We start from the raw sequence: 21,473 nt of genomic DNA, 5'->3' as shown, positions 1-21,473 counted from the left end.
CATCCTCGGGGTTTCGCCAGCAATTCCTAACTCTGCGCAGGAGTCTACACATTTCAGCCAGTCCTTGCGCCAAAGGACCTGACGGTTGATGGCCGGGAAAAGACGTAGGTTCCTGCCTCACGGCCCCCCAAAGCAGCACACCCAGCATATGTGCAGCAGAGGCTCACACGCCTGCGCGCAGGCTCCAACCGAGTCAGGAGACAAGGCCCGCCGCCGACCCGATGCCCGCTCCTAAGAAATAATGCTCCCGCTTCAGCAGACGATTGCGGCAATTCATTGTACGCAAAAGCGGCGTACAAGTCGTTGCCTAATTCGAGCCAATTCACTCAGAGCTACAATTACGCCTATTCATCGTCACCTGGACACGCCAGGCTTGGCATTATAGATATCTCATATACAGTCGCCCTCGGAACCCGAGCGCATGACGAGTGGCTTCATATAAACGGCGCATCCAAACCCCAGAAAAGCCTGTCCCAGTCTATGTTGTCCAGGTCCATCCTGCCCTGAAGCTGCTGCCACTGTTGTTCCAGATAGGCAGTCTCCGAATCTGGATTTGCCGCCTGCGGGAGCATCCCGTTCCTGCTATCGTCGCGATGACTCGAGTCTGGGGTCATGGGCGGCGTGCCGCCATGAGTCCGCAGCTTGGCCGACGGCTGGTTCTTGAGAACCTCAAGCGCCGGGTGCGACGCCTTGTGTTTCTTGAGGACCTGGATGGAAAGCTCGAGGAGCTTCGAGGCCAGGGGCGATTGGTCCCGTGCCTCGTGCAGGATGCTCCACGCGTCGGCTACCTCCACGCCGCTCTTGATGGTGTCCTGGGAGTCGTCGACCAAGCAGGCGTCCAGGACGAGGGCGATGCAGGCAATGAAAACGCTACGAAGCACCATGTTCATCCGCTGGCGAAACGACACAAATGTCAAGTTTTCTCCCCTCAGCTTGTGCTCAATGTGGATGATGGTCCTCGCCGATTTGAGACACTGTTCACGCGAATAAGCAAACGCCGGCTCCACGCTGCCCCGGGCAAGATACGGCAAGTGAAGCTTGCAGAGCTGGCGGTTGAGAAGGATGTTGAGGGTATAGCGTTGTACGGTGATGCTCGGGGTGCGTCGGGGGTCGGACGGGGGAAGGTCGTCCATGCTGGGGTTGTCGAGCCAGAAAAAGGCCGGCATCTCTTGCATGAACTGGTTTATCCTCGTGTCCACCTCCATGACCTGGCGGTACTCCATCGTCTCTGGGCTCATGACAAAAGGGCTGCGATCCAGCAGCCCATGACATACCTCTGCCAGCCGAATGCGCTGGAGGAGGTAGGATACGCAGGTCGGCTCTTCTATGGGGCGGTCAATGACCTCCCGGCCCTCGACAATGTCTTGGTCGTTCGCATTTCGGGGCTTTCTGACCACCATGTGGCTTGGCAGCACGGTATAGGTGCCTTCTTGCGGCACCGAGAACTGCGAAAGCATCCTGCCTCACGTTAGCAAAAGGAGCGGACCCGGGTGCGGGACACGGGGCAAATTACCAGTCCGAGGCCGCGAGGTACCACCAGACGCGACGGCCCATCTCGGTCTTGATGCTGTGCATCTGCTGAGGGTCCGAGGAAGGCGAGTTGTTGGGATAATCGATGAGATGAAGAGAGAGCTCGCGGCCCATGGCGATGGACTGGGCGACAAGAGAGCGGGCGCGAGTGGAAACGCCCTCGAGGCTGCAGAGGACGAAGAAGATGAGGATCATGCCCTGGGCGCACTCAAGGGAAGTGTGAGCAGTGCGCTGGACGTGGTCGACGACGTCGAGGGCGGCCTTGAGCCAGCCGGTCGTCTGGCAGTTGGCCTCGGCGGCCGAGGCGTAGAGGGCGCGCGCATCGTCGTACGGGGTCCAGGCATAGGTGGTGCAGGTGCAGATGCTGAGGAGGAGCAGGATTCCGCCGACGTCGAAGCGGCTGTCGCGCTCGATGCCGTCGTAGATGTCGTCGATGAGGCGAGGAAGGGTGGGGTAGTGGATGATGTGATGGAAGTGGCTGACGTCGCTCACATACTTTTGCACGAGTATCTGTGCTTCGTCACGACGCGGGAGCCAGATGCACTTGACGACCTCGGTGGTGCCCAAGGCGGCGGGCGAGCCATCGGACTCGACGATGAAGGACGAGGGCTTGGAGATGAGGCGGATGGGGCACGTGCGGAACGTGATGGGATCTGCGACGAGCGAATCCTGGAGGAGCGACGCCCGGGTCAGACATGGAGTTACGACGGAGATGACGAACCATGTGTTCGCGAACACGTTTCACTTGGTACTGAGACTGGGCGGGCAAGCAAGCAAGCATGGGCAAGGGGCGAGAGCGAGGGCCAGACTCACCAGGAGCTTCTGGCCTGAACACGACCTTTCCAGCCACAGGACGTCGGCGGTGAGGCGCTGGAGGCGCGACGGAACCTCCGTGGATGGAGATATTGACGGTGCCGGTGCTGGCGGTGCTGGCGGCGGGAGCTGTTGCTGCGGATAGTTGGAACCTGGTCGCCGCGTTGGCGGCGGCGCAGGCGCAGGCGCCAAGGGAGACTGTTGGTGATGTTGTTCCTTGGACGGCTCTGCCGACGCCCTGCCGTCGGTGCTACAGGCAGTGCTCAAGCTGGCGTTGCCGGCGGCGGCCTGGGATGCCACGAGGGCCTCGAGGCGCTCCAGGCGAGACAGCAACTCGACGGCATTGACGTCGCCCGCGGCGCCGGCCACGACGGGAGCGTCTTTGTGAATACCTGAGCCGGCCGCGACGCCCAGGCTCACGCCATGGGGGGCGCCTTCATGCTGGCACGCCACTCCGCGGGACGTGCAGTTGGAGCATGGGAAGACCCGACTGCAGCGCAGCTTGCGCACCCTGCACAGCGTACACGAGATCGGTCGCTGTCTTGGCTGGCGACCCATCGGTTCCGGCGTAGCAGTTAATACCCTAGACGTATACTGTACTGCCTCTTTTTTCTGGGTCTCAAGTTTCTCTTGTCTCGCGTCCTCCTCAATTAGAAGAAAAACAACCCCTGACTCGGGAGGGGGCTTGTTGGGAGTTTCACTCGCGTTGCCCACAGGGGTGACCGCGGTACGGCGTGTGAGCGACGCGCAAAATGGGATTTGGAAAGATGGACTGTGTGTGTGTAAGTCGAGGTGCCTCCGTGGGTTGATGAGGCTTTGACGGGTGAGATCCACGGATGCTTCGGAGTGTCCGCGGAGAGTCCGCGGGCAGGATGCACGGCCTGGCCAATCACCGCATGCTCCGCCCCGGTCTTTACGGCCCCATGTCCGAGATCTGCTGGTGCGAGGACTGAGGAGGATCCGGCGGTGGGCACACGGGCGGATCCTGTGCCTGTCAAGCTGGCGATGCGCCAGGCTGGACGGCCGACCGACCTGCTTGGTTGTTATTGCAGCTGACGAATGGACAGGCTAGACGAGGTTGCTGGCACACGCCCTGCGTGCCGTGTCGAGGGGGTGACGCTGGATCGACCCATCCATCGACCGGCTCGGCTGTCAAGTTCCAAGCCCCATGAGCTTACTTCGTCCGAGACATGCTTTGTACGCTACCAACCGCAACCCGATTAGATTGATAATGATTTCTTCCGACCAGGCAGGTCGCGACGCATGGCTCTACTCTACCTTGTGCTGCTACCGCGTATGGCGCCTGGCATCTTCGCATGGCAGGGCTAGCCACCCACTCCGTGGCTTCATAGTGCCCGCCGGACCTGGTTCCGTCCCCCTCCCCCCTTGTTCCATCCCTGCCCTACACGGCATGGCAGGCATGGCATCCAAGAAGAGGTGGTGGTGCGCGTGGCTCCTTTGGTGTTATGATGAGCCATACTTTCTACCGGACTCGACATGCGCGGCCCCGAGCCCGGCTCTCGGGTTCGGTCAAGACTCCGGCATCCAGGTCTCGCCCGATGCCTGGTCGGACGTCCGCGTCTCGGCCTTTTCAGTTTTGATCGGGCAGAGCAAAAAGAAAACTCGCTAGCACCCAGAGATGCTTGTGATATAACCATGGCTGAAAACGTATATCAGTAGAGCGTGCACCAACAAATCCTCAAGGAAGTGCCCAGTGTCCATGCATGATCTTGGTTGCTTGGCACACTGCTCCATTCTGTTTGATGTCCAGCTGAGCTCAGGCTTCCCTCGTCGACGACTCAAATCCGATAAAACGGTCGACTTGCTAGGCGAGCATGGCGCCTCCGAGCGGCAATGACAAGGAGTGCGTCTCGAGCGCCTCCACGGTCGCGGGCGTCCCGCCCCATGACCACGAGCGACAGCCGGTCCATGAGAAAGACATAGAACGCGATGCCCAGAGCATAGCGTCTTCCGTCCGCGGGGCTTCAGACTCGACCACCGCACGCGATCCGACAGTCGTCGACTGGGACGGGCCAGACGACCCGGCGAACCCCATGAACTGGCCCTTGTCCCAGAAGGCGGCTGCCATTGCCATTGTGTCTGCCATCACATTCGTGAGGTATGTACAGGCTGCCCACGTTTCTTTAAACGCAGACTGACATACCCCGTAGCCCTCTCGCCTCATCCATATTTGCGCCGGGCATACCCCAGGTCATGGCCGACTTTGGCTCCACAAACCAAGAGATTGCGTCCTTCATCGTGTCCGTCTACGTCGTCGGATACTGCTTCGGCCCGCTGCTCATCGCGCCGCTCTCAGAGCTATACGGTCGAGCGCCGCTGTACCACGTGTGCAACGTGCTCTTCGTCATCTTCAGCGTTGCCTGCGCCCTCGCCCCGAACCTGGGCGGCCTGGTCGCGTTTCGTCTGCTTGCCGGACTCGCGGGTAGCTGTCCCATGGCCATCGGGCCCGGTACGATAGCCGACCTCGTCCCACGCGAGAAGAGGGGGAAGGTGATGGCGGCGTGGGTGTTTGGGCCTCTCTTCGGACCGGTCATTGGGCCAATCGGTATGCGCTCGTCAATGCCTTGCAAAGGCATCCTTCATGCGGATAGAGATGAGAGCTAACGGAGGGAACATTAGCTGGTGGGTATCTCACGGAGGCCAAGGGTTGGCGCTGGTCATTCTGGGTTCTGGCCATTGCGGTGAGTCTCGGACGATACGCGGGATATCCCGAGTTTGCAATTCTAATGAGGCGATGAAATAACCAGGGCGGCGCCATTACAATCGCGTCGCTGGTCTTTATGCGCGAAACGTACGCCTATGCGATACTCGATCGAAAGGCCAAGAAGCTTCGGGAGCAGACTGGTGACAACAGCCTCCGCTCCGCTCTCGACGATGGGCGTGCCACCAAGGACATCTTTGCATCGGCCATTGTCAGGCCTAGCAAGATGCTCATTTTCTCGCCAATCGTCTTTCTCCTATCACTGTACATGTTTATCCTGTATGGATACCTGTACCTCATATTCACCGCCATGCCAGGGTTGTTTCAGAACGAGTACGGCTTCTCCACGGGCCAGGTTGGACTCTCATACTTGGGACTCGGGGCGGGGTCGGCGTTTGGCCTTGTTCTCGCCGGTGCTGCATTGGACCGGGTCGTCGCGAAGTTGCAAAAGAAGAACGGCGGCGGCTTCAAGCCAGAGTATCGCCTGCCCCTGATGATTCTCGCAGGTGTCGCCGTGCCCATCGGCCTGTTTCTGTTTGGGTGGACGGCCAAGACTCACCAACACTGGATTCTGCCCATCATTGGCACGTCATTCCTAGGTTTTGGCATGACGCTCGCATTCGTGGGTCTCCTTCTTCCCTCCATTGGGGCCCCTTCACGTAAGAAACTACAATCACTGACTTGCAGTTTAGATGGCCATTTCAACGTATCTGGTCGACGCCTTTGGAGTGTTCGCCGCATCCGCGGTCGCCGCCAGCACTGTGCTCCGGTCCCTCGGAGGCGCGGTGCTACCGCTGGCTGGAGGCAAGATGTTTGAGACGCTGGGTCTCGGCTGGGGCTCCTCCTTGCTCGCCTTTATAGCTCTGGCGATGATACCCGTGCCGGTCGTGTTTTACCGCTATGGCGAGCGCGTCCGGGAGAAGAACCTCTGCGGCGTGCAGTTTTAACGGGCGCACGTAGCGGCGGCGGAGTCATCTGTAGTGAGGAATAGGGAGAGAAGTATACGGAAGACATGCATAGACAGGGCATAGTATGTAGAGAGACCGAACTGAGCCAACTCATCTCAATATTTAGATGAACCGATACGAAAAGCTTGAGCTATGTTCTCACAAGCTCAAATATATGCCGCCAAAGAAAATTCGCATCAAGTACACAGATTTATACTCCCGACACAGTTTCAATTGGCAGATGTTCAAGGTTTGTACGAAATGAATAGGCCCAGTGGTCACAGAGTGCGACGGCACCAAGCAGTATCAGGAAGCATTTGAGCGTGAGTCAAGGCTGGGACGAGCAGGGATCTGTCCATCTATACGAAGTACTGGTCATTCCTGCTTGCTTGACAAATCAGTATTGATAAACCTACCGAAGATATGACCTGATCCTTTGCAATGTTAAAAAATATAATTCCTGATGGTAGCGCCCTGTATGATGTGCATGCGAGCCGAGGTGGCTGTACGCGGTAAACCAATGGCACGGGCGTATCTCATCACATTGGGAAATGCGGAATATAGACGAGGTATCTGAGACAGGCGCTCGGGCGTAGCGGCTGCACATTGGACGATTTGACGTTGTACGATGGTGTCAGTCTCGTTTGAAACGACGACGCAACGCACCCGCATTAGGACATTCACTTGTACCAAAGCCTATATCCGTCGAACAAGGAGTCAGAAAAACGACCAGATCAATCAGCCTCGAGGGGATAGATGCGAACGATGCATGCACTTTCTCCAGGTTCATTCGGACCAGGTGCAGTTCCACTGCGCTGTGGATCAACCGCGTCACCGTGCCATCCAAAGTGTGATCACTGATGATGGAGTGAACGGAGGCTCGTCCGTTGGCTGGAATTTTGGGCCCTCCTCTTCCTCCGGAAAGGGAAAGCCAATTGACAGCAAATCCAGAGCTCGTGATTGGCCTGCATCGTCAAGCTCGCGCACGTGATTTGCGTGCGCCAACCAGGCAAGAAGCTTAGTCACTCGAACTCCAGCCAGTCCGGAGCTGCTGTGCTCGCTGCAAGCAAGGGCCGGCCCCAGGCAGGCAGGCAGGGCCGCAGGCCAGCAGATCCGCCAACTCCCGCCAGCCCGAAAACTTCCTCCCTCGTACCACTTTCCTCATCGCCAACGACCGCCCGCACCGCGCGCCGCCCCCTCTCTCTCCCCAATTGACTCGACGCCGAAGACTCGAACCTCGACCCGTCCCTCCATCTCCCCCCCGATCATTGAAAGCAACAATGCTGCGCACCCAGGCGACGAGTGTGCTGCGCAAGGGCGCCCTGGTGCGCAGCGTCCCGGCCGTCGCTTCCCGCGCCGCGTCGACGGCCCACGCCATCTCCAACCCGACCCTCGCCAACATCGAGAAGCGATGGGAGGGTATGCCTCTCCAGGAGCAGGCTGACCTGTGGATGGCCCTGCGCGACCGCATGAAGGGCAGCTGGGCCGACCTGACTGTCCAGGAGAAGAAGGCCGGTACGTTGCTGTCGCTCTGCTCCTCCCCCCCCCCCCCAAAAATACCTCCCGAATAGCCGAAGGACCTGCTCGTGGTCATGACGACCACAACGCCGCTTCCGCATCCGCCCATCGCCAATTCCTCAACCCCGGGCTCCACCACCACGCGACATGCCGCAGCCTTGCGTCCGCTGTCAATTTTAGACCCTCAATTGCTGCTGCTGCGGCCCAATTGAAGCCATTGGCTGCGCGCGCCGGCCCCGTGGTGCAGAGTCCGGGGGAGCCGCCATCCCGCACGTGCATTTGATACGCCTCGTTCCTGATCTGAAAACTAACTCAAACCGCCTCATCCAGCCTACTGGATCGCCTTCGGTCCCCATGGCCCCCGCGCCGTCGACCCTCCCGGCACCAACGCCCGTATCGCCTGGGGCGTTGCTCTTGGCCTCGGTGTCAGCTTCGCCGTCTTCGCCACCATCCGGGCCTTCGCCAAGCCCGTCCCGGCCACCATGACCAAGGAGTACCAGGAGGCTTCCAACGAGCTCCTCAAGGTATGCAGCCCCGGTGATGGCGACCTGCCGAGATTCTCCCTTACTGACGTGCATCACCCCTGCAGCAACAAAAAGCCGACCCCATCACCGGTATCTCCTCCGAGGGCTACTCTGGCAAGGGCCAGGTCCAGTCTCCCCCCAAGGGCAACTAAGCCAAGCTCACTCGACAAATACCATTTGCTTTCCTTTGTCTTAGAAAATACGAGTGGCTCATGGGGGAGTGCTCCTCCTTCCATGTGTAAAATGGTCTAGGACGATGTCGTGGAGAGAACCGCTGCAGCGGAGGGCGGAGAGCCGGAAAGGAGCCACGTGTTTAGCGGTTGTAAATACTGTACTACAACGACGGAACTCAGTCTTTTTTCCAGTGGTTGTCATGGATGCATTGCATTGATGTAGAGCCCTAAATGGCAGGGCACGCCAATGCAAGTCCCCTGCCTCGCTGCCTCGACACGGCACAAGTCACAAGCTCCAACCTGAACTCCATAATCCGCTACCAAGAAGTTGCACCAAAGCGCCTTGCAGCCTTGCAGCGCATCACCCTCCGCTCTGCCCGGCTTCCCTCAGCCGCTCAAACGTCACCTGTGGCGTGGAGCTGGCCGGATGCACTTCCTCCTCCTCCATGCGTCTGTCCAGCTCGAACCGGCCATCCTTGCCCCAATACGAGGCCTTCTCCGTCCCCTTGACACAGCCCTCGGTGATCAGAACATAGGGCGTCGGCGCGTCAAACATTGGCTCCGCCAATATCCGCTCCATCTCCATCTTGAGACCTCTCGCCCCCGTCTCGGCAGCTGCGGCTCGCTCTGCGATTGCGTAGAGCGCCTTGTCTGTGAAATACAATCGAGACGGATACGTCTCAAACAGCGCAGAGTATTGTGCGACGAGGCTGTTGCGGGGTTCGGTCAAGATCCGGTAAAGGTCGTCTCGAGAGAGCGGGCTGAGGGCACATATGTTGTGTAAGCGCCCGATTAGTTCAGGGATAAATCCGAAGCTTTGGAGGTCCGCGGGTGTTGCAAGATCCATGGGAGTGAAAGACGGCGCTGATGTCGAGTTGTGGTGCGCGAGATGCGTAAAGGTTTCTGGCGGCAGCACATGCTTACTGCCTGACATGGTCGAGCGGCCCTTGACCTGTCCTCCAAACCCCATGGAAGGCTTTGCAACCCGCTGTACAACCGTCTTGTCGAGCCCAACAAAAGCGCCGCAAAAGATGAAGAGGATGTTGGTAGTGTCAATAGTGTATTGGTCGACCTTGCCCCCGGGAGGCAGAGGCTGCGGTGAGGATGATGACGATCCTGATGAGCTGTAGTTGGTCGTAATCGGAGGGGTGGACCGTGACGATCGGTTGTCCTTGACATTGATGGTGACCTTGGTTCCCTCTACAAGCTTCAAGAGCGCTTGCTGCACGCCCTCGCCGCCAACATCTCGGCCGGTGGGAGATTCCCGTCGTGCCAGCTTGTCGAATTCGTCCAACACGACGATGCCGTATTCCGCCGCCTTGACATCGTAGTTGGCCTCGATGAGAAGACGCTCAATACACGTCTCCACATCCTGTCCGATGTAGCCTGCTTGAGTGAGCGAGTTGCAGTCGCAGATTGTAAAGGGGACGTGAATTTGTTTGCTCAACGTCCTACGCACCGTCAGTACGTTTGAAAAAGACACGATAGAGAGGAGATACCACTCACTCCAGGATATACGTCTTGCCAACTCCCGTCGGCCCAATCAGCAAGAGATTGCTCTTGTCAATTTTGACGTGTTCGGGTTTAGACGTGTCCTCCGGGGTATACAGGTGGTCGAGCGGGTCATCTTCGAACGCCGGGTTGACATCGTACAGCGGTCTGACGGATTCGTGATGGCCCGGGAACTCATCTTGACTCACTTCGTCAGCGGCTCCTCGATGGGCAGACCTAAACGTCGCAGGCTGACCTTCGACAGGGTGCGTGTCGCGTCGTCTCTGGTGCAGCTCTCTGTCACGTGCGAATCGTTGACGCATGAGCTTCTCCTGGACGTTCCTGTCTTCGTGTTCGTGCTGGTGTCTTCGGCGCAGGTTCTGATAGTGGTTGAACAGTGTCGCGCATATCGTCTTCTTCGCCCGGTCCTGTCCGACCACGTATTCATCGACCCGTTTCTTGAGGTCTCGGGGATAGAATTGCGGAACGCCGAAGTTGGTCTTGTTGAACATGGGACCGCGACCTGTCTCCAGCGTAGGGTCATAGCTGCCAGTGAAGCCAGAGTTGAAGTCTGGCGTTCGCCTGGACGTTTCGAGCGGTCGGAACGACGACAAGTGGCGACGGCACACGCAGCATGGCGGTGTCCTACCAAGCGGCCTCAGAACCTGGCGGCTCAACCGTAGTGACGGCGTCAGCGTTCGGGCAGGCGCGAGCATCGTAGTTGGCGACAAGGCGGGAGCATAGGCCCGCCTCGCCCGAGATGTTATGTCGTTGTCGTCGAGGCAGAGCGTCCTGCGGTGGCGGTATCGTGCCGAGCACCTTGTCCGAGATCTGGCTCCGCCTCTGGGGTCCTGATGCGGTGGACGTGAGCTATGGACGCCGGTAGTCGTGATATCGAGTATGCAAAATATAGCCTCCGCTGCCTGTTGGTGGATCGAGGGGACGCGCTGAGTACTCTCGTCGGATCGGAGTGTTGGGACAAAGATAATTAAGTAGTAGCCATGATGGCGGTGTTGCTTTCGCGGAGCATGAACAGCGGGTGATGGCACAGCGGCGGGGCCGTCATCGGGAGGCAGGTACGGAGTTCGCGGGGGGATCACCCTGCGCAGCAGCGGGTCCCCCGGCAGGTTCAACCTAGGTAGAGACAGGAGGATGGATGGCAAGATGGGGTGGTGGCTGCAGCTCCCACCTGCGCGCACAGTGGATGCTACATCAGTCGACCAGGCGCTGACATCCAGCCCAGGACACCTCATCCACCACAGCTGCCCGGCGAATGAGCGCCGAAGCCCCCCCGCTGGGGCAGCTGGAGCGCCGCGAGCAGCGGGCGGGCACCCACCTGGGCACCACCTAGACTCGAGGTGACTTGACGAACCTCCACTTGGCAGACGGGCGACCAGCCATGATGGCACCACCCCGATCCTCCACCAAATGCGGCTGCTGCAGCCGTGCGGAGAATCGCCTCCAGAGCCTCCAATGCATCCCAACCGACGCACCTCTGTTGCATTGTTGGGGTGGTGCAGGCCCTGTGATTCGACCATTGTGCATCCCGCCAGCGATTGCCAGTCTGGTGGCGATTTCTGCTTGCGCCCACTGCCAATTGATTCCACGAGGACGGCAGCAGCTGCAGTCCGCTGCAGTCGTCCTTCCATGCACACGGACAGTGATGAATGCCAACTCTCAGCAGTTTGTTAGTTAGCGCGTTGCCCACCCAGTCGCCCCTCAACCCCATCCGCTCCATCCACCAATGTTGCCTGGAGCACACTGCCCGCCAGCGGTCAGCCCGCCAGCCCAGACGTCATTTGCGGCGAAATAGCTATCGATAAAGCTCCCTCTGAGCTGGCCAGCGCAGGCTCGTTCGAGCTCAATTCACTCATCACCTACCATCCGCTTGCCACCTAAGATCGTATCATCTTCAACTCTTCACCAGATTCTGTCAATTGCTCCCAGAACCGCTGCGCCAGACGTCCCCTTGTTGTTTTCACTCAAGGTAACCTTCGAGCTCGCGACCGAGCAAGAGGCTGGCCTCCAAGTCACCTCATCTACCCCGCCTAGGAAGTCGACCAGGCACCTGTGCTATCCAAGCCAACAACATGGCTTCTGCTGTTGAGAGCTCGTCCAATTCATTGAACCCAAAGGCCCAGGGTGCTTCTACTGGAGGCATACCTGCTGACGGCACGGGTTAGATGTCCTCGACCCCCTAAGCAGCAACCCGGTCTGACGTGTATATATATAGGCGTCGTGAAGCTCGACCCCTACCTCGAACCTTTCAGCGACGCGCTTCGGCGACGTTATGCCAAGGCTCAAAGCTGGATCAAGTCGATCAACGAGACTGAAGGTGGTGTCGAAAAGTTCTCTAGGGTGAGTTGTCCCGTCGTCCTCTTCACTTGTGTCTTTCCTTAACGCCAAGCCAGGGTACCGAGAAATTCGGATTCAATGTGGACGACAAGAACAGCATAGTGTACAGAGAATGGGCCCCGAATGCCACTGCTGCCTTTCTCATCGGCGATTTCAGTACGTTCACTAGCCTCTCACGCAGGTCATCTCATGTCGCAGCTCGCTGATCTCGCTGTAGACAACTGGGATCGCACATCGCACCCGATGAAGAAGGACGACTTCGGCGTCTTCGAAATTCACATCCCAGCCCAAAATGGCCAGCCCGCTATACCTCACAACTCCAAGATCAAGGTGATTTATCAGTGTAGGACACATTGCCAAGGCAGTTATGAGCTGACTATGTCGCTAGATCTCACTTGACTTGCCCACAGGAGAGCGGGCCGACAGGATCCCAGCGTGGATCAAGTATGTCACGCAAGACTTGAGTGTGTCTCCGGCATACGAGGCTCGTTTCTGGAACCCACCGGCGGCAGAAAAGTACCAGTTTCAGCACCAAAGACCCAAGAAGCCTGCCAGTGCACGCGTATACGAGGCGCATGTGGGCATTTCCAGTCCAGAGCAGAGGGTGGCAACCTACAAAGAATTCACCAAAAACATGCTGCCCCGAATCAAAGAGCTCGGCTACAACGTCATCCAGCTCATGGCCATCATGGAACATGCCTACTATGCCAGCTTCGGCTACCAAGTCAACAGTTTCTTTGCCGCGAGCAGCCGCTACGGCCCGCCCGAAGATCTCAAGGAGCTCATTGACACCGCACACAGCATGGGCCTGGTTGTGCTTCTCGATGTCGTCCACAGCCACGCATCCAAGAACGTTCTCGATGGCTTGAACGAGTTCGACGGGACAGACCATCAGTACTTCCACAGCGGCGGCAAGGGCCGCCACGATCAGTGGGATAGCCGGCTGTTCAACTACGGCCACCATGAGGTGTTGCGATTCCTCCTCAGCAATTTGCGATTCTGGATGGATGAGTACCGCTTTGATGGCTTCCGCTTTGACGGTGTCACAAGCATGCTATACACGCATCATGGCATGGGCACGTGAGTAACACCGCATCCTGGGCGTAGCCGCGCGTTTTAATGACAGTTGCAGGGGCTTCTCTGGCGGCTACCATGAGTACTTCGGCGCCGATGTCGATGAAGAGGCTGTCGTTTATCTCATGCTCGCAAACGAGATGCTGCATTCACTGTATCCACACTCCATCAGCATTGCCGAGGATGTCTCCGGGATGCCTGCGCTGTGCCTGCCGCTGTCTCTGGGAGGCGTTGGCTTCGACTATCGCCTGGCAATGGCCATCCCGGATATGTGGATCAAGATTCTCAAGGAGCTCAAGGATGAGCAATGGGACATTGGCAACATCTGCTTCACCCTGACCAATCGCCGTCACGGCGAAAAGACTATTGCCTATTGCGAGAGCCACGACCAGGCGTAGGCTAATCCTCATCCCTGAAGCATGAGAACTGGGTTACTAATATTATGCAGACTCGTCGGCGACAAGACATTGATGATGCATCTATGCGACGCTGAAATGTACACCAACATGTCGGTTCTGTCACCGCTGACGCCCGTCATCGATCGTGGCATGGCTCTCCACAAGATGATTCGGCTCCTCACGCACAGCTTGGGCGGCGAGGGATATCTAAACTTTGAAGGCAACGAGTTTGGCCATCCTGAGTGGCTTGATTTCCCCCGCGAAGGAAACAACAACTCATTCTGGTACGCTCGTCGGCAGCTCAACCTGACCGATGATCACCTGCTTCGCTACCAGTTCCTGAACCACTTTGATGCCCTCATGAACAATTGCGAAGCCAAGTACGGCTGGCTACACTCACCGCAGGCCTTCATCTCATTGAAACACGAGGGGGACAAGGTGATTGTGTTCGAGCGCGCTGGACTCGTCTTTGTTTTCAACTTCCACCCTACAGAGAGCTTTAGCGACTACCGCATCGGGATCGAGGTCCCGGGAACGTATCGCATCGTTCTGAACAGCGACTCCAAGGAGGTCGGCGGGTTCAATAGGCTCGATGAGAACACGCGCTTCTTCACGACCCCGATGGAGTGGAACGGCCGCAAGAACTGGACTCACATCTACATTCCCTGTCGCACGGCTCTTGTCAGTTTCAATTCGGAGCACGGCTCTTGCCCTTTCATCGCAATCACTTGCTGACAATAGCACAGGTCCTCGCACTCGAAAACACAGTATCGCAGCAGCAGTAGTGGTAGAGCGCCGGAAAAGCAAGGTCTGATGCCCTTGCCCGAAAATACCTATGGAACGGATGGAAATCGAGAAAGGATCGTGTATTGGTAGTTCATGGGGACAGGGACAATCTTACTGTGTCAGCCTTTGATGTATGTAGTGGCAATGAGACTTTCGTGTTGCTCGTCATATATTAAGTGAGTCCAGAGACTGGATCACGAGCATTGTCAACACCAGACTCACGACAGACGGTTTGGGTGCGAGAGTTCCGAGGCATGAGCATCCGAGCAACTCAAGGCACCCCTATGGGAGCAAACACAATTTTCAAGAAAGATAAAGATCAAAGGTGTAAAGCAGTTCGTACTATGGTCAGGCTGCTGTGCAAATAAGAAAGAGGCCTTCACGTCGTAGAGTGTGCCCCTACACTGTGCGTTGACGGCCTCATATTCAACAGCCCCAAGCCAGGCATCCAAGGCTGTGCTGGGCACGGGTGCACCGTGCAGCGACAAATTTGCCGCCGGGTGTGGATCGCGAAAAGACGGAAGAGAAATGGGGAGCCTCAGGAACCAAGCCTGGCATGTCAGGCACCTCCACTTCTTCCTGGCTCGGTTGGCCGGGGATGCTAGGGGGTAAGAGGCGGCCATACGCACTGTGCGCTCGGCCCTTGGCGCGAAGAACCGCTGAGATCGCATCTGCCCGGCCGACGTCCAATTGCTTAGATCAGGGCCAAAAAAGGTGCAATTGTCAAACTTCGAGGCAATTTTTTTCCATTTCAATGTCCGGCTCTTTCAATGAACTCATTCAGTTGCCGGCGGCACGACGCGAGGCTGGCGGATGAAGCCGCGAGCCCAGGTCCGAGCCGCCCGGTCTCCTTTCAAACCCCGCGAGACACTGTGCGTGTCACAGTGTCCAATCTCAGATTAGCGCATCACGTGACTGGCGAGAAAGCTCTAACCGACGAAGTTGTCCGCTCCCGAGCAAAACTGCTCACTCTGCAAATTCTCCCCTGCCTCAACCAACCTCTCTCCACTCCCATCTCTGATCGCTCTCTGTCATCTGGCAAGATGTTCAAGAGGTGAGTCTCGGCCCCTCGAGCAACTTTTTTGCGGCCCCCGCGCGCCGTGCGCGCCAATTGAGGTCGATTGAGCTGACAGCGCTTCCTCGGTAGCGGCATTTCCTCCTTCGCCAGGGCCGCCCGGCCGTCCTTCGCGGCCGCGGCCACGCGACGTGCCATCAAGCCTGCGTCCCTTCGATTCCCTCTCAACAGCCGGTTCGCCTCTACCGCCAGCGTCGGTGATGGCAAGATCCACCAGGTGAGCGCGCCTTCGGACACCCCCGGCCGAGCGGCTTTTTGCTGACGAAAACAAACCACAGGTCATTGGTGCCGTCGTCGACGGTCAGTCAAATCTCTGCCATCGGGCTCGATATGCGCCCGAATACTTCACACGAACACGCCCGCTGATTGTTTTGCAGTCAAGTTCGACAGCGCCAAGCTGCCGGCCATTCTGAACTCCCTCGAGACGGAGAACAACGGCCAGAAGCTCGTCCTTGAGGTCGCGGTATGTGCAGTCGCATGAGGCAATTCGTGGCCTTCCTTCTGGCGCTAACACAACTTGCAGCAACATCTCGGCGAGAATGTCGTCCGCTGCATTGCCATGGACGGTATGTCACCTTGTCCTTTCACTGTTTTTTTCCGCTGGTCTCCGCGACCCCGAGTGGAGCCCGCTCTGACTCGTCACAGGTACCGAGGGTCTCGTCCGTGGTGCCATGGCCAAGGACACCGGTGCCCCCATCACCATCCCTGTCGGCCCTGCCACTCTCGGCCGTATCATGAACGTCACCGGTGACCCGATTGACGAGCGTGGCCCTATCAAGACTGACAAGTTCTTGCCTATCCACGCTGAGCCGCCTACCTTCACTGACCAGTCCACCTCTGCCGAGATTCTGGTCACTGGTATCAAGGTCGTCGATCTGCTCGCTCCCTACGCTCGTGGTGGAAAGATCGGTCTCTTCGGTGGTGCCGGTGTCGGCAAGACCGTGTTCATTCAGGAGCTGATCAACAACATCGCCAAGGCTCACGGTGGTTACTCCGTCTTCACTGGTGTCGGTGAGCGTACCCGTGAGGGTAACGATCTGTACCACGAAATGCAGGAGACCTCGGTCATTCAGCTCGAGGGCGAGTCTAAGGTGGCCCTGGTCTTTGGTCAGATGAACGAGCCCCCGGGTGCTCGTGCCCGTGTCGCTCTTACTGGTCTTACCGTCGCCGAGTACTTCCGTGACCAGGAGGGTCAGGATGGTTAGTTCTCGTCCACTCATGCCGAAACATGTGCGTGTTCCGAGGCTAATCAACGTGCCAGTGCTGCTTTTCATCGACAACATTTTCCGATTCACCCAGGCCGGTTCCGAGGTGTCTGCCCTGCTGGGTCGTATCCCCTCTGCCGTCGGTTACCAGCCCACCCTCGCCGTCGACATGGGTGGCATGCAGGAGCGTATCACCACCACCAAGAAGGGCTCTATCACCTCCGTCCAGGCCGTCTACGTCCCTGCTGACGATTTGACTGACCCTGCTCCCGCCACCACCTTCGCCCATTTGGACGCCACCACTGTCTTGTCCCGTGGTATCTCTGAGTTGGGTATCTACCCCGCTGTCGACCCTCTCGACTCCACCTCGCGTATGCTTGACCCCCGTATCGTCGGCCAGGAGCACTACGACACCGCCACCCGCGTCCAGCAGATCCTCCAGGAGTACAAGGGTCTCCAGGACATCATCGCCATTCTGGGTATGGATGAACTTTCTGAGGCCGACAAGCTCACCGTCGAGCGTGCCCGTAAGATCCAGCGTTTCCTGTCCCAGCCTTTCACCGTCGCCCAGGTCTTCACTGGTATCGAGGGTAAGCTGGTCGACCTCAAGGACACCATCGCCTCGTTCAAGGCCATTCTGGCCGGTGAGGGTGACAGCCTGCCTGAGGGTGCCTTCTACATGGTTGGCGACCTGGCCTCGGCCAAGGAGAAGGGTGAGAAGATTCTTGCGGAGCTGGAGAAGAACTAGGCGACCTTTGCTGCATAATGTCCGGCGATTGTGGAGTGGGAGCCTGTGTATAGACCAGAGGAACCGGAGCCGGGGAGGTTTCTTTCCAAGCTCCATCAACTAAGTCTCTTTTGTGGGCTGTGTACCAAGAAATCAAAATTCCCCTTGTAAAGCACCATATTACTCGCTCCTCATTGTGACAATGTTTGCGACTTGAAATGTTGGTTCAATGGCGACGGCTGTCAACTTCGTTGGGTCCGCATACAGATCGGGAAGTGAGCTACTCCACGTTCTCGCCCGCCAGCTCTCCGACCCGCGCCACCGTAGATCTGGTAATCTGGAACTCTGCAGACAGAACTCCGCATTTTGCTACCGAAGTGCCGGCACCTTGACACCTGTAGAAGACGTCAGCCTGGACTGGTGAGTGGTGGCAGTGATGTCAGAACCTTGTCGGGGTGGACCGAGGCCCGGCTGTAGGGTGAGTGGGTGGGTGCTCCTGAGATGGTGGACGGGAAGTGGCATGACAGGGTCAATGAAGTCAACGCACGCCAACTGCGGCACGACGGTCACGCAGACGTCGCCCCCAATACTTGGTTCAGATCATGGTAATCATTACAAAACTTCTGTGGACTTGGGAATACCTAAACGGGCATCCAAGATGCTTGCTGACTGTTTCACAATCACGACGCTAGACCACAGATCGCTGTAAACCCAAAGGCATCAGGGGTCCCTCATGGGATGGGGTATAACTTCCAGATAACCAGTCGCTTCCACCGCCAGCGCCCAAGAACAAATCAACGCCCGCTTCCACCGAATTACGCGTTCCGTTCATGCAGCCTTATTATCGTCAGGGTTCTACTAGAGACTCCCAGGGTTGTGAGGTTCGAGGTCCAGAGACAGACGCGCTGGCTAAGACCCTTCCCTAGGTCCAGGGGCGGTACTGTAGTCGTCAGGAATCTCGGTCACAGTTCTAGCGCGAACCGCCCTGCCCTCGTCGTCAACCCAGGTAAGCTCTCTTGTTTCGGCTTCCTGCTGGGCGTCCCAGTAACCTCCGGCTGGTATCTGGGACACCCATCGCGTGTTGCCGAGGATGATGCGGGCAACCTTGAGCTCATCTTCCTCGCGGATGGCATCTTGTGGCATCTTGAGGAGATGGCTCCATTTCGGACCGAGGTGATCCAGGAGATCGTGGAGCGAACGGTTTCCGACACCCTTCAGCCACCAGACTCCGCTCATAAGCTTGAGAAAGGCGGCGTAGTGGGCGAGGATGACGAGGGCTCGTGGCAGCATGTTCTGTACGCAATCCACGAACTGCTGGGGCAGGAACGTAAGCCAGGTGATGATGCGCAGCCTCATGACTGCGCCAAAGCCGCCCAAGCGCAGATTCTGAAAAAGCGAGCCCAGGAACTCGAGAGCCTTGTAGTATATGCGTTTGTGCTGATGTTCCGGGTCGCCCTCCTTGATGTCTTCTAGCATGAGAAGGAGGTGGCTAGGGATATCGGCAGCCGACAAGTCGAGATCAATCTGGGGTCTGTAGAATAGAGGTCCGAGGCCGCTTGCCTGCACCTCCTCGGGACCTATGTGGTCAATCAAGAGCCCGATGCCTCTCCACACGACGATCCAGTTGACGATGTAGCACTTGGGGCCGTACAAGTCTCGAAAGTTTTCCGAAGCGAGTGCCGTGAGGAGCAGGGCATTGGCGAGCATGGCGCATCGGTCCTTGCCGTTGGGCGATGTTATTACGTGTCGGTAGCCTTCGAATGCGCGCGCCCTGTATGCGATGGCTCGTTGCTGGTTGTGGTCCATGAGAAGCGTCTGCTGGTGGAGACTAGCCAGGCCGAGCAGAGTGTCCATGAGGAAAGGCGAGCCGAAGGCGTACTGCACCACTGTGGTCCTCATAATGTCCTCGATGGGTCTGAAGTCGCCGCCTTCAATGGAGAAGGATGAGCAGGTGTTGGTCGTGTAATACCAGAGGAACCTCATGGCAGTCTCATCAAAATCAGGCGGCAGAAACTGCGGCTCGATGACGACGGGCGAAGCTGCGGTGCGGACCAGGGCGGCGGATGATGAAGAAGAGACCGAGCCGGACGGCGACGAGCCCGAGGCCGAGTCTGGGGGAGTTGCGTATACGCATTGTTGATTGCGTAGCCTGCAGTTCCTGCAGATGGGCCGGATTTCATCGCACTTGACCTTGCGGGTCTTGCATGTGAGGCAACCCTTGCGAGACTTCCGGTGAGGTCGTTTCGGATGATAGGGCTTCTCCGGCGGCTGGCCGTCGTCGGGCGGCAGCACGGGAGCGTGTCCGAGCACTGGCTCCATGTGGTCACCGTCACCGGTGGATGAAATCGCTGGTGGCGGCGCGGTTCATGCACGAGGGCATGCGTGTGAGGCAATACAGCTAAGTTGCCGTATGTTGTGCAACGCGGGCGGATGAAACGGCGCGCAGCCGGGGTGGTGAGGATGATTGTCGGCGCGGCAGCTGCTGATACAAGATTTCGGATTTAGGAGCGTAAAGGATCCCGTTGAGGGTGGATGAGCTGAGAGAGAAGTAAGAGAGGATGAGGGGAAAGGGTGGACAGGCGAAGAGGTGATGGAGGCTGCGTGAGCAGGCCGACGCAATGAATGCATGGGGAGGTAGAGAAGGAAGGTAAGTTTAAGTTGAGCAGCCGCGCTAAGAGAAGCCCTGGCTGGCGGTGGAAGAAGCGTCGACCCGGGAGAGAATCCTGCGGGAGGTGGGAAGGGAACGATAACACCGCCGCATCGAAGGATGGAAGGCAGGCGCCCGGAGTCCTAAACCGCTGAGCTTTGGCAACCTTGAGAAGCCTTCGTACTCGAAATGCAGATGCGAGTCCAAGGCCGCGCAATGTGCACACCTCGATGCGCATCACGAACGCCACAGCAGACGTGTCGCTCAACTGCCGCAGCTCCTGTCACGACCACTGAAGCATACACGCGATGACAAGAGCAGCACGCATCGGGCTACGACGGCACTGGACAGGGCAGGGCAGGGCTGGCCAGGGCACAGCAGGGCATGGCCTGGCACAGCATGGGGCAAGCAATTACCAATACCAACTGGCGCGGCTGCGGCCCCCCCCGGCGAGGTTGGGCGACGGCGGCAGAACCAAGGATCCGCGACGGGGAAATTCGATGCCGCCAGGGCGCGACAGCCGACGCCATTGGGCAATGCGTGGCAGTGCTGTATCAATGACGCCTCGTCGACGACGATGCGCCGGCAGGCTGACGGCTGACGACGGGCGGGCGGGGCGCCCGGCGCACGAGGACGCAGGAGGGAAGGGGTTACTGTTACGCCTGCGATATGGCGTGGACTTCTCATCACTCGTGCCTGGTTCAGGGGGGTTGGCCTGCGGCTGCGGCAGTGACGAACGCTGACACGCGTCCTCCTCGGGGGCTTGCCGTGGTGCTTGTCCATTTTCATGGTAGCACTCTGTGCGAAACACGGCACCACTTTGGGGATGGCTCCCTCATCCAAGAAAGAGTCATCATCAGCCGTCAACAAGGCAAGTCATCAGACTCGCAGGAAGGCGGCTCAACCGGACGGTATTACTCTCCAGCACCAACATCAGGAAAGGTCGGCAGAAAGGGAAAGCTCGGCTCGAAAATCAGGTAATATCTTACTAAAAAATGCATCGAAAGTAATTACCCTCAGCTTTGGCCGCATTCGAGGGCGCACCATGGCAGGTTGCGCGCAGGTGGTTGAATGTTCAGGTTGATATCGGAGCTGCAGCCATGATGGATCCATCCATCAGGCCCTTTGGCGTTGGCGCCAGCGACGCGCCACGGTCCACCTCACTGGCGTCTTCCACGAGAGCCGCTGAAGCTGTTGCGGCGGCTGACGGTTGGCGCCGAGTCTTGGCGCTTGGTCGCCTGCACCCAAGGACCTAGGTACATAATGTAGTTACCTGTATCCATGGATGCCCGCGGTACTGCCCAGAGAGCTTCCCCTGTGCGAGCCGGCCAGGCGCGGAGGATGGGCGCCTCGGGCTGGGCGGGGTGCAACTTGGGTAGGTACTAGGTACCTAGGTTGTGAGCTCCAGGGTCGCGGCCCAGGGCACCGACAGCGCTACCTATTGACCGCCAGCGACAGCTGGAGCCCTGGAGCCATCCATGGACCCCA

The 21,473-nt window shown here is 58.3% G+C and overlaps 7 protein-coding genes across 7 annotated transcripts; 4 read left to right on the top strand and 3 right to left on the bottom strand.

Annotated features, from left to right (window-relative positions):
• Positions 1-434: 434 nt before the first annotated feature.
• PLICBS_002343 (uncharacterized protein) lies at positions 435-2,901 on the bottom strand (the record flags this gene model as incomplete). The annotated part of the gene is made up of 3 exons (XM_018321994.1): positions 435-1,458; positions 1,514-2,199; positions 2,344-2,901. The coding sequence occupies 3 exons, from the start codon at positions 2,899-2,901 to the stop codon at positions 435-437; spliced, it is 2,268 nt and encodes a 755-aa protein (XP_018179474.1).
• Positions 2,902-4,178: 1,277 nt separating this feature from the next.
• Positions 4,179-6,012, top strand: PLICBS_002342 (uncharacterized protein; the record flags this gene model as incomplete). Its single annotated transcript, XM_018321992.2, has 5 exons — positions 4,179-4,462; positions 4,515-4,909; positions 4,984-5,045; positions 5,112-5,687; positions 5,758-6,012. The coding sequence occupies 5 exons, from the start codon at positions 4,179-4,181 to the stop codon at positions 6,010-6,012; spliced, it is 1,572 nt and encodes a 523-aa protein (XP_018179472.1).
• Positions 6,013-7,292: 1,280 nt separating this feature from the next.
• Positions 7,293-8,206, top strand: PLICBS_002341 (cytochrome c oxidase subunit 5A; the record flags this gene model as incomplete). Its single annotated transcript, XM_018321991.1, has 3 exons — positions 7,293-7,527; positions 7,861-8,054; positions 8,120-8,206. The coding sequence occupies 3 exons, from the start codon at positions 7,293-7,295 to the stop codon at positions 8,204-8,206; spliced, it is 516 nt and encodes a 171-aa protein (XP_018179471.1).
• Positions 8,207-8,588: 382 nt separating this feature from the next.
• On the bottom strand, positions 8,589-10,434 carry PLICBS_002340 (uncharacterized protein; the record flags this gene model as incomplete). The annotated part of the gene is made up of 2 exons (XM_065600002.1): positions 8,589-9,678; positions 9,734-10,434. 2 exons carry the CDS (start codon positions 10,432-10,434, stop codon positions 8,589-8,591), a joined length of 1,791 nt encoding a protein of 596 aa, XP_065456074.1.
• Positions 10,435-11,808: 1,374 nt separating this feature from the next.
• Positions 11,809-14,330, top strand: PLICBS_002339 (alpha-1,4-glucan branching enzyme; the record flags this gene model as incomplete). The annotated part of the gene is made up of 8 exons (XM_018321989.1): positions 11,809-11,896; positions 11,952-12,076; positions 12,130-12,229; positions 12,291-12,403; positions 12,462-13,153; positions 13,206-13,541; positions 13,596-14,226; positions 14,292-14,330. The coding sequence occupies 8 exons, from the start codon at positions 11,809-11,811 to the stop codon at positions 14,328-14,330; spliced, it is 2,124 nt and encodes a 707-aa protein (XP_018179469.1).
• Positions 14,331-15,374: 1,044 nt separating this feature from the next.
• Positions 15,375-17,359, top strand: PLICBS_002338 (ATP2, beta subunit of the F1 sector of mitochondrial F1F0 ATP synthase; the record flags this gene model as incomplete). The annotated part of the gene is made up of 7 exons (XM_018321988.1): positions 15,375-15,385; positions 15,479-15,623; positions 15,685-15,706; positions 15,784-15,869; positions 15,930-15,972; positions 16,052-16,606; positions 16,668-17,359. The coding sequence occupies 7 exons, from the start codon at positions 15,375-15,377 to the stop codon at positions 17,357-17,359; spliced, it is 1,554 nt and encodes a 517-aa protein (XP_018179468.1).
• Positions 17,360-18,247: 888 nt separating this feature from the next.
• PLICBS_002337 (uncharacterized protein) lies at positions 18,248-19,657 on the bottom strand (the record flags this gene model as incomplete). Its single annotated transcript, XM_018321987.2, has 1 exon — positions 18,248-19,657. The coding sequence occupies one exon, from the start codon at positions 19,655-19,657 to the stop codon at positions 18,248-18,250; it is 1,410 nt and encodes a 469-aa protein (XP_018179467.1).
• Positions 19,658-21,473: the final 1,816 nt, after the last annotated feature.

This window comes from Purpureocillium lilacinum (assembly GCF_023168085.1).
Source record: "Purpureocillium lilacinum CBS 284.36 DNA, scaffold_2, whole genome shotgun sequence".
NCBI classification, from domain to species: Eukaryota; Fungi; Ascomycota; class Sordariomycetes; order Hypocreales; family Ophiocordycipitaceae; genus Purpureocillium; species Purpureocillium lilacinum.
Note: the sequence above shows the minus strand (reverse complement) of the source record. Positions and strands in the feature narration are given on the sequence as shown.